Source organism: Panthera leo, chromosome A3 (genome assembly GCF_018350215.1).
Source record: "Panthera leo isolate Ple1 chromosome A3, P.leo_Ple1_pat1.1, whole genome shotgun sequence".
Classification (NCBI taxonomy): domain Eukaryota; kingdom Metazoa; phylum Chordata; class Mammalia; order Carnivora; family Felidae; genus Panthera; species Panthera leo.
Window position 1 is genome coordinate 99725067 of NC_056681.1, and position 10198 is coordinate 99735264.

Consider the following 10198-nt stretch of genomic DNA (forward strand, 5'->3'; position numbering starts at 1 on the left):
CCTCATCTGTGTTTCCTCAGTCCCTGGTTTAAACAAAGTCAGACGCCAGGCCCTTCTTTTTGTCCCAACACTTCTCAGATATTAATGTTCTAAAATTCACTCAAGTAACAGAACACCTGAAAGTCATGGGCTCCTTAAGGAAGCCGTGTTTACCGCTGTATCTAATTCCCTCACAGGAAAGGAGGGTAAGAATTCAGGCCTAGATGAGATGCAGGATTGCCCGGTGGTTAGTGCACAGGCAAAGCTTGGGTTGAATCTCACCTCCAATACTTACTAATTGTCAACCTTGGGAAAGCCACCCAATTTCTCAAAGCCTCTGAGCTATGTGGACTGAACTGTACCCCTTCTTCATTCAACTATTGAAGCCCTGGCCGCCAGTGTGGCTATATTTGAAGACAGGATCTTTAGGGAGGTAATTAAAGTTAAATGAGGTCATAAGGGTAGAGCCCTGATTCGATAAGACTGGTGTCCTTATAAGAGATCAGAAGATAGCTCTCTCTATGCACGCAGAGAGCATAGGCCAGAAGTTGTCTGTCTGCAAGGCAGGAAGAGAACTCTCATCAGAAACCAACTCTGGGGGCGCCTGAGTGGCTCAGTTGGTTGAGCGTCTGACTTTGGCTCAGGTCACGATCTCACAGTTTGTGGATTTGAGCCCTGTGTCAGGCTCTGTGCTGACAGCTCAGAGCCTGGAGCCTGCTTTGGATTCTGTGTCTCCCTCTCTCTCTGCCCCTCCCCCACTTGTGCTCTGTCTCTGTCTCTCTCTCTCTCTCTCAAAAATAAACATTAAAATTTTAAAAAAAAGAAAAAAGAAACCAACTCTGATGGCACACTGATCTTGGGCATTTAGCTTCCAGAACAGTGACAAAATAAATTTCTCTAGTTCAAGCCACCTCATCTGTGGTATTCTGTGATGGCAGCCTGATCTAATACACTCAGTTTCCTCTTCTGAAAAACAGGGATTAAACTAGCATTTGCATCATGAGGCTATTGTAAGAATCCAATAGGAAATACACATGCCTGCTTATTCAGTTTTCCTATAACATCTTTAGCACCTAAATAGTGCCTGGCAGATAATGAATGTTCAATAAATACTTATTCAGTGAATGAATACATCCATCCATAAAGGAAGCTGTCATACTAAATACGTATGCATATTTCTGAGCTTTTCATTAACCTCTACTTCTGTGATCATTGATGACCAGTCACCAGGAAAGGACAGCAAGCATAAAGCGTTTAAGAAAAGTGCAAGGCTGGTCTCTCATTTTCAACTGGATCTGCCTATTAATGTCATATCTTCTGTGAGGTGGGAAAGGCCAGTCTGGATGATCCTTCGATGAGCTTCTGGGAGGAGGACGCATTGCAGGGAGCTGCAGTAGGCCTCTGAGCCCTGGTCTAGCCTTGTGGGCCTGAGGCCCTGGGGCAGAGGAGAGAGCCCTTCCTCCTGTGGAGCAGAAGGGCTGGAGACTGGGGAGCACAGCACGGGAAGGCAATGTGGGGGAGGTTATGGGAACCTCTGGGGCAACTTGGTCTAGGGTTAGAGGACACAGCAGGCCCACCTTCCTGGTGCTTGCGAGATGCAAATGATGAGAACAATAGGGCCTCTGTCCCCAGGCCATTTGTGGCAGAACCTCTGCTCAAGGGAGGCATTGCTGCTTCTGCTGGGCCATGGTGAGAGTTAGTTCTGGGGCAGCCGGAGGTGCACAGACCTGCCCACCCCTTGGGGCCCAGGAATCTTCCCAGGGAGAGGCATCCCAGCTGCACTGACTACCCCCTTATGCCCCTCTCTCTTTGCAGGACAAGCTCAGGGGGAGCAAGCCCCGGTGAGTACTCAGCTCCGCTCTTTCCTCTGCCTCCTCTCTGATCTCTACCTCGCTGCCCCTTTCCTGGGCACGGCCCTACCTGCCCAGTAAGACCATTCATGTACTTCTACCCCGCTGTGAGCGCTAGGGCTCCCCCACTACCAGCTTCACTGGGGCACCAACTCATCCAGCTGTGTACCCACCGGGCACTGGCTCTGCCCCCGGGACTGTTCTTCCTGCTGTCCCGATCCCAGGCCAGTGCCACACAACTCCAGGGGGCGCCATTCACATAGTCATGGATGTGAATGTCCTGGAAATTTTGCAGTGTCTGGCTGACACAAACTCAAGGGCCTCTTGGGCAGAGTTGACTAGAGTCTGATTGCAGGTTGGGGCCACCCCTTCCATCTCCCAGATGTGGAGGTAAGTGACAGTGGGCAAGAGGGGCCCCCTGCAAGCAGAATGGGGTCCCCTGCAAGTACAGTCTCTTCTGAATGGCTCCGGACCCCTCCTGCCCATTGTAGTCCAGCACTACTAAGTCACCGGGGCCTAGCCTTTCCATCTGTCTTGCTCAGAATTTGGGGTGCATGGGGTAGGGGACTGTCATAGCTGGAACTTAGCTGGGAGGCCCCCTTATTTTCAAAAGGCCTACCTCACTGGCCCTGCTGCAGTGTTGGAAAGGTTGGTCATGAATGGTTCCTTTGAGTTGAGTGAATCACTGAGGCCCTACTGTAAAAGTGCAGATGGTTTATTATATTGGGGACAGAGAGTAAGTCATTGTGGGATGGGGGTGGGGGTGCTGGGAGATAAGGCCAGTCTCATCAGTCCCCTGTCCAGATTCCCCAGCTTGGAAAAAAGATGTCCCCAGCCCATGTCCTCTGCCTGCCTCTGGGACCTGGAGACACACAGTAAGTATAGCTGCTGAGACTAGAGGGGAGGGAGGTGGGACACAGCAGCTACCACTGGTCCTGCTCCTCTTCTAGCCCTTCCAGAAAGCCCAGGAGGAGGAGGAAGAGGAGGAAGATAAATATGAGCTGCCCCCCTGTGAGGCTCTACCCCTCAGTCTTGTCCCTGCCCACCTTCCTGGCACCGAGGAGGACTCTTTGTACTTGGGTAGGGGTTGGGAAGGTGAGGAAGGGAGTTGGGTGGTCAGGCAGGACAGAGGGTCCCCACAAGAAAAGAGGGTACAGACCTTGCCTCTTCTCCCTTTGTATGTGCTGGGCCATGGAAGGGGAGGGTTGGGGGTGAGGCCTCAGCTGGCAGTTGCTGAAGCCTCTGGGCTAGGCAGAGAGAGAGGATGGAGGAGAGGAGGAGGCAGGGGGGAGAAAGGCAGGAGAGAGAGTGGGAAGGGGAGAGCCTGGAGGGGCACTGTAACCAAGGCAACGGTGGGAAAGCAGGAGGCCCCACAGGGTCCCTGGGGCCTCCTCTGAGATCCCGCGCACTTCTGGAGCCAGGGTAGGGATGCCAGGAGAGCCGGGGCTGCCGCTGGCATCCCACCCCCAGGGCTCCTTGACTCGGTGGGGGTAGGAAAACTGGCTGCCTCCAGTTGCCATGGAGATGGGGCTGTGGGGAAGCCAGTGAGGGGGAGGGGGAGGAGGAAATAAAGGCTAGGTAGGGGGTGGGAGGAAAACAGGAACCTGTGTGGGAGGAACCCACGCACCCACAATGCTTGGGGCCTTTTCCAGATCACCCTGGCCCCCCGGGCCCATGCAAGTCACCGCCACCGCCACCGCGACCGCAGCCCCAGCCCACAACGGTGAATAACACCCCCTCAAGTGCCTCCTTCCCCCCGCCCCCCCACCTCACCCCAGGCTACCATTTCCCAGTGAGTAAATCTAAGAGGCAACTCATCCGCAAGATTCCCCCACATCTGCATTCTGGAAGTCCCTGAAAAATTAGATGTGTCAGAAGCAGATCCCTGTTACCAGCCGCTGCTCCCTTCCCCTCCCCCTTCCCGGTCATTCCCCCCACCCCCACCAGTCAGCGTCCAGGGACTCACCCTTCCGGTGGAGCTGGGAGGGCTGGAAGGCCAGGCTGCCCCTCCCTGGACCCTGGAGCCTGAGGACCCCTCCCTGCCTAGAGAGTGAAGAAATCCCTCACTTGGCTGCCATCACGGCCAGCTGGAAAGGCCCACTGGGCTTGAGAAAAGCTTATGGGCTTGGAAGTTACCACTTTCATCATATATTTTATTGGAATAAAAAGAAAAAAAAACAGGGAGAGATTCACAACAAAGAGCACAAAGCAGAGGCAAAGAGTTACCTCTGTACATGAGTTCTTGTACTGCAGTGGTTTTAAGGCCGCGCAGATATACTTAACCCCACTGCATCCCACCCCACCATGTTGCCCTTCCCATGCCCCAGTTCCTCTCCCTTCTCCCACCCCTAACCCTGCTCTCCCTCCCGTCCCATTGTGCCCACAGCTGAAGGCAATACTGAGCCTGCAGGAGGCTAGGAAGCAGGGACAGCCCTTTGGGAAGCAAGGTAATGAGGACTTCCTATCTCTTTTAGAGGCCCACTCACTCCCTACCCTGAGATGGGGCGTCCTGGCCCCCTCAGGGCAGACTAGCGTTCGGGTTACTTGGGCTCATGCTTTGCCTGGTCACTGCACTCCTCCAGCTGTTCCTCATTTTTACCTGAGGAAAAATTCCCCATCCCCACTAAGGCTGGCAGTTCAGGAGGACCCTAAGGTCTGGAGACCAGAAATGCTTTGGCTGAGATCCCAAAAAAGCAGAGTCCCCGACTTCCAGGTGCTGTTCTGCACCTGCTGTGCTTTCTGGGTCCGGCAAGGGACACTCCAGGATGAAGAGATCTGAGGGCAGCTTCCCCTGCCTGGGGGACCCTCACTATTGAAACACATCTGAGTGTCATGTCCCTGTCGAAGTGGCTCTTTGGCCACCTGTCTCTGACCCCATCCATGTCATTATTGCTACCACTGTCCAGAGACTTTGCCTGTGATAAGTGCCCCAAGGCCTGTGAACCCAGAACCCTGGGATATCAGGACAGTGAGGGACCTCAGTCAGCACATTTTTGTCTGAAGATGGCCCAAGAAGAGCAGTCTCCTGCCTAAGGTCAAACAGCTAACTTGAGGCACGTTCACATTTACTGTGCTCAGTGGTTGGTAAACCTTCGTGACCTTGAGGGTGGTTTCGACTTGGGGAACAGCCCGAAGTCGTTTGGAGCAAGCCTGGCAAATCATTTGGGAGGTCAAGCCAGGCAGCACCACCGGGGGGTGTGAAGTAGGGTGATCGGAGCTTAGGGTGGCTTTCTCCTGGAGCTTCAAAGCTGACTCTGAGAATCCCTTCAGATAAGTTCCAAAGATACTCCATCCTTCCAGCCTAAGTTTCACTGAATTCTTTTCTCCCTGTGCTCATGACTGGTGGTTTCTCCTTTACCTCCAGAGTTGGCTACACCGGCCAGAATGGTGAGTGACCCCTCTTTCAGTCCCCACTCATCCTCTAGGGTTCTGGCTAGGAAGTTGGCAAAGTTGGGGTAGGGGGCCTTGGGAGGGCCAGGAAATAGCCCTAAAACCAAGGGTAAAGGTCCAGAGCAGAGTCGCTCCTGTTTGCCACAGGCCCCTGACAAGGTGTAAGCCAGCTGTCGTATGCCGCCCAAGGCTACTGGGGAAGCCTGGCCTCTGGGCTCCTCCTGGACACCCACATTCTATGAGAGCTGGGGCCTATAAGCACCTCTGAAGGGGAAGGTGCTCGTGGGTGCCCCCTCCCAGGCAAAGGAGCAACTTTAATCATTCTAGCTAGCTCTCAGAAAGAGGTCCAGCTTGTGGTGGTGGGGGGGGGGGGAGGTGTCCATAGTCCCCCCACCCCAAGTGATGGCTTCACCCTCCCTCCCATTTGCTGGTCAAACTCTTAGGTGCCAAGCCCTCCAAAGAAATCTGATGAGAACCTCTACCTGGAATGTGAGCCCAGTCCAGGTGAACACCTCCCTCTACCCCAGATCCATCTTGCCTGAAGCCCTCAGCTGCTCACAACAGGACACATTCTGGCTCTGTCTTCTTCCCTTGTCTTCCCCACTACCCCACCAATACACATTTGCTTTTGGACACCCACATGGACACCCACGCTTCGGCCTTTGGTCCAGGTTGACCCCTACTGTGCATACTAGAGGGGGAACCCCCTTAAAGCAAGGGTTGCATGGGCTTCCCCACTGGTTGGAAGGACTCCCTGAGAGCCCAGGCTGCTGAGAGACAGCAGGCCTGCAGGCATCTGTACCCCTCCCTGGTCGGTGTGGATTTCCTTGCCTGGTACCCAGTCTCCAGCCCAGCCTGCTTTCACTGTTTTAGTCCTGGCCTTGACTCGAACTCTGAGCTCTCAAGTCCTGATGCCCCCAGACCCTCTTCCAAGGACATCAGTGGTGCCCAGGTGAGTGCCCACCAGGGATGTGTGTGTGTACATGAGAGATGGCCAACTCAAGCTTCCCCAGCTCTGACCCTGGGATCTCTGGGTTCACTGGGTTCTTTCTCTTAAAGAAGATAAAATCCTGAGCTTTCTTCCCCAACTTGCTCCCCACAGGTCCACCGTAGCCCCCCAGGAAGCTTGGAATGTAAGAGGCTAGTAGCCAGGGGAGAAGTAACCTGGGGCGGGGGGAGCTCAGGGAGGGACTACAGGCCCAGGGGGTGGGCCTACAGGACTGAGACTTTCTGACCAGCCCTCCTGTGTCCCAGGGAGCAGCGAACGTCACTTCTAAAGGTGAGTAGAGGCGTCTTCAGCATGAACCCCAGGCAGTCCTTCCAAGGCCCACCTTTCCAGCCTCTCATGCCCCACTTGGCTGTGGGAGTCCTCACAGCTCTGACTTCAGCTGGGAGCAGGCCTGAGGGGATCCCACTGTGCATTTGCCAGGGTCTGCACCAAAGCAGGAAGCTCCTAGCCTGTACCTCAAGATCATCCCTCATTTGGAGGTCACTCCTGGCCTAGCTGGTAGGTCCTACCAGAGCCCAAGACGTGGAGAGGAGGGATGAAGCACCGGGTGCTCTGCTTGGGGCTTCAGGCCTATGTGCGCCACCCTCTAACCTCGCCCACCTCTGCAGCTGGGCCCAAAGCCTTCTTTGCCTAATCCCCAACCAGCCTCAGCTCTACAATCTGCTTCTTCCAGCAGGAAGGAGATCCTCTCTTTCCTGCATAGCACCCACCCGGAGCACCTCAGCCGCTGAGGTGAGGAGGGGCAGGGAGAAGGCTCTGGAGGAGGCCTGCAGGGCCTCTTGGCGGCAGGTGGGGTGGGTGCAGCTCACCATTGTGAGGATCATGTTTTGAACATGTGTGTGCAGCACCCTGCTGGGCACCACACAGACACATCTCTGTTCTGCTTGTGCAGATTCAGTCTAGGGAACTGAGATGTGAACACGACCGCAGGGCAGGGTTCTCTGCTCCCCAGCCCCTCTCCACTGTCGTGGCACATCTGTGAATGGCTGCTTGTGTGTGTATACAGGACAGCAGCCTTCTGGGTCAGCCTTGGTACTCAGGGAACTGTGACCGCCATGCTGTTGAGAGTGCCCTGCTCCAATTCCGAAAGGTGGGCAACTGCAGCCCCCCTGGGCTTTCTAGGAAACCCTTCTGCTCACCAGCTGTGGCTGGCTGAGCAGGTGGGGATGGGAAGGCAAGGGGGGTGCTGGCCATTTGCGGGCCAGGGCTGCAGGCAGACAGTTGGGAGACGAGGTTGATGGATGGGGTCTCCTCCACAGGATGGGGCCTACACTGTGCGCCCCAGCTCAGAGCCTCATGGCTCACAGCCCCTTACCCTGGCAGTGCTTCTCCATGGCCGGGTCTTCAACATTCCCATCCGGCGGCTGGATGGTGGGAGCCACTATGCCCTGGGCCGGGAGGGCAGGAACCACGAGGAGGTGGGTGCTGGAGGAGGATGGGGGCTACAAAGCAAGGAGGGCACAGCACAGTCACATGCTGGGCCCTGCCAGGAGCATTTGCCCAGGGGAAAACCCACATTTTGCATTTTTTTTCTGGATTGGGTGGAAATGAGAGTGGCCAGTGACTTGAATTCCTTCCCAGAGGTCTGCCTTCCTCTGGGGGAGGCACCCCTCTTGTAGGGCTCCATCTGCCCAAGGCCCGGTGGGGGGCATTGGGCCTGCCATGAACCCAGTTAGGAGGAGGGCAGGGCCCGGGTAGTCCAGGTTCCTGCCCATCCCAAGGACTTAACTTTGTGCCTGGCACTTGCGGAGGCTTACGTGCTGGAGGACCTGGGCAGAGGCATGGCCCCAAAATTATTTCTACCCGGCCTGGGAAATATGAGCCTGGCTAACAACATGCCCATGGGTGCAGTTGCAAGAAAGTTGTGCGGGGCCTGGAACCGGGCAGCAGAACGGCAGTGGCGCTTCATGGGGCAAACAAGAAGGAAAATATTTATAAAAATGTCAACAAACCCCCTCCCCAGAGCCCCTCAGTTCCTTCAGGAAGTTTCTCCCAGCATGAGGCTCAGGGGACTAACTGATGCCCCTCATTCCTGTCCAGCTGTTCTCCTCCGTGGCTGCCATGGTCCGGCACTACACACAGCACCCGCTGCCCCTTGTGGACAGACACAGCGGTAGCCGTCAGCTCACCTGCCTGCTCTTCCCCACCAAGCCCTGACGCCATGACGGACTGTACACAGCCACCTCTGGCCCCGTAGTTTGCTCCTTGCCGGGGCCATCCTGGGCTGTCTCCCTCTTGCCTCTCCCAAGTCTCTACCCTTCCAGACCCTCCCCACCCCCTTGCCCCAGTCCCTGCAGGCCTGGATGAGAGGCTTTGGGAAAGGTTGCCCAGAGGCAGCAAGAGCCCCTGAGACCCCACCCCATGTTCACCTGGAGCCTAGCACTGCCCTGCCCTGCTGCATCTCCAAGGATTGGAAGCAGGCATCACGCAGTGTCCCCATTCCCAGGCCCCAGGCATGGCTGTGTCTGCACTGTTTACTAGAGCCTCCCAAACTGCTTTGAATGAAAGCCTCCCTGGGGAAGCTGAGCCTCAGGGAAACAGCCCGGGGTACTGCTTGGACACAAAGAGAATCCTTTCACATTCTTTCGGGGACTTAACACAGGGCTGGCATCTTTGCTTACACTGTACATGGTCCGCTTTCAATAAATATTTGTTGAATGAATTCTTGAATCTGCTGAGTGAAGCAGAGGCAGCCTCTGTGAAGCCTCCATGAGGTTTCAAGGTTCTTAAGTGTCCCAGGGCACAGACTGGGCCTGGGAGTGATGGAGCCGTGGTGGCCAGGCCAGGGCAAGAAGGGCCAGCCCCGTTTCTGCCCCTGATTGGGTCTTTTGCCCTTAGCCGGTCAGTGGAGGCCAGCCCGGGGTGGCTGATTTTTGTTTTATTTTGTTTGTGGAGGTCAGAGTGGAGAAGGGGTAGGAAACGCTTGGCGCTGTCTCTGCCGCCCCATTAAATGATGAGCACGGACTTAGTTAAGTACTTGTCCACCACTATTTGCCGTATCGTGTTCCCCCAGGGAGGAATGAGCCTGACTTTGCTCACTCGGTGTTGTCTAGAGTAGGGGAAACAGGAGTACCCCAGGAAGCAAATGGGTAATTGACATGTCAGTGCTAAGATCAAAAGCTACGGAAAGCCCAAGGGTGGAGTTCAGAGAAGGCAAGAGGCCGAGTGCAAAGCCGCCTGCGTGCCTGGCGGGAAGGTCGGCCGCCGCTCAGGGACCCTGGAGGGTCCGAGAATGACGCGCGGCCCGCAGGCGGGCGGGGCGGAGGCAGCGCTGGGCTGGGGGCGCCGCCGGGCCCTGGCGCAGCGCCCGGAACACCCCGTGCCGGAAGCGCCATGTGACCGTGACTGCGCAGAAGCCGTGAGCGCCGCGAAACAAAGGGCGTCTCTAAGGCCGCCTGGCGCTCAGGCTGGCACGGAGGGCCGGACCTCCTACCCCCCGGCCGGGCCCCCGGACTCTGGCGGGCAGGGAGGCCCCGGATCGCGCCCAGGCCCTGGCGGGAGCGCGGGGAGATGGCAGAGGAGTGCCCCGGGGCACCGTGAGATGCAAGTGCGATATCGGGGCCAAGGTCGTGGGGCGTTGGCGGTTTTCTCCGTCACTGGTCACTGCCGGTGACAGATTACCCGCTCCTTAATGTCTGTAACAGAGGCGGCGATAATTGTCCCTACGCAATTATCCTAGGGGGAGGAGGCTTAGGTAAGGCGCTCTCTGGAAAGCGGGGAGGACAGTGCAGGCGTCCCCTGGTGGGGAGGGCCATAGCGCCTCTCTCCCAGACGAACACACACGGGAGTTCGGGTCAGTGACTGCCACTTTCAAGTCCCAGCAGGGATGTAGTTTCTGGCCAGGCCACCTGGAAGAGGAGCAGCATGTGGCAGGTGGCACAGGGCCAGGTGAGGGTGGGCACAGCTGTGTGGTGTGGGGAGGGGATTAGCAGCTGGAGACGCCCGCAGAAGCAGGGGGACAGGAGGTCCA

General features: G+C 56.5%; 1 protein-coding gene across 1 annotated transcript; it reads left to right on the forward strand.

Moving 5' to 3' along the window:
• The first annotated feature begins 1557 nt into the window (after positions 1-1557).
• Positions 1558-9478, forward strand: SH2D6 (SH2 domain containing 6). Its single transcript, XM_042930329.1, has 16 exons — positions 1558-1668; positions 1795-1820; positions 2185-2219; positions 2634-2704; positions 2780-2909; positions 3482-3552; positions 4216-4276; positions 5194-5216; positions 5663-5723; positions 6093-6171; positions 6322-6352; positions 6474-6498; positions 6902-6960; positions 7235-7318; positions 7488-7646; positions 8269-9478. The coding sequence occupies exons 1-16, from the start codon at positions 1666-1668 to the stop codon at positions 8383-8385; spliced, it is 1035 nt and encodes a 344-aa protein (XP_042786263.1). The 5' UTR covers positions 1558-1665; the 3' UTR covers positions 8386-9478.
• The last annotated feature ends 720 nt before the right edge of the window (positions 9479-10198 follow it).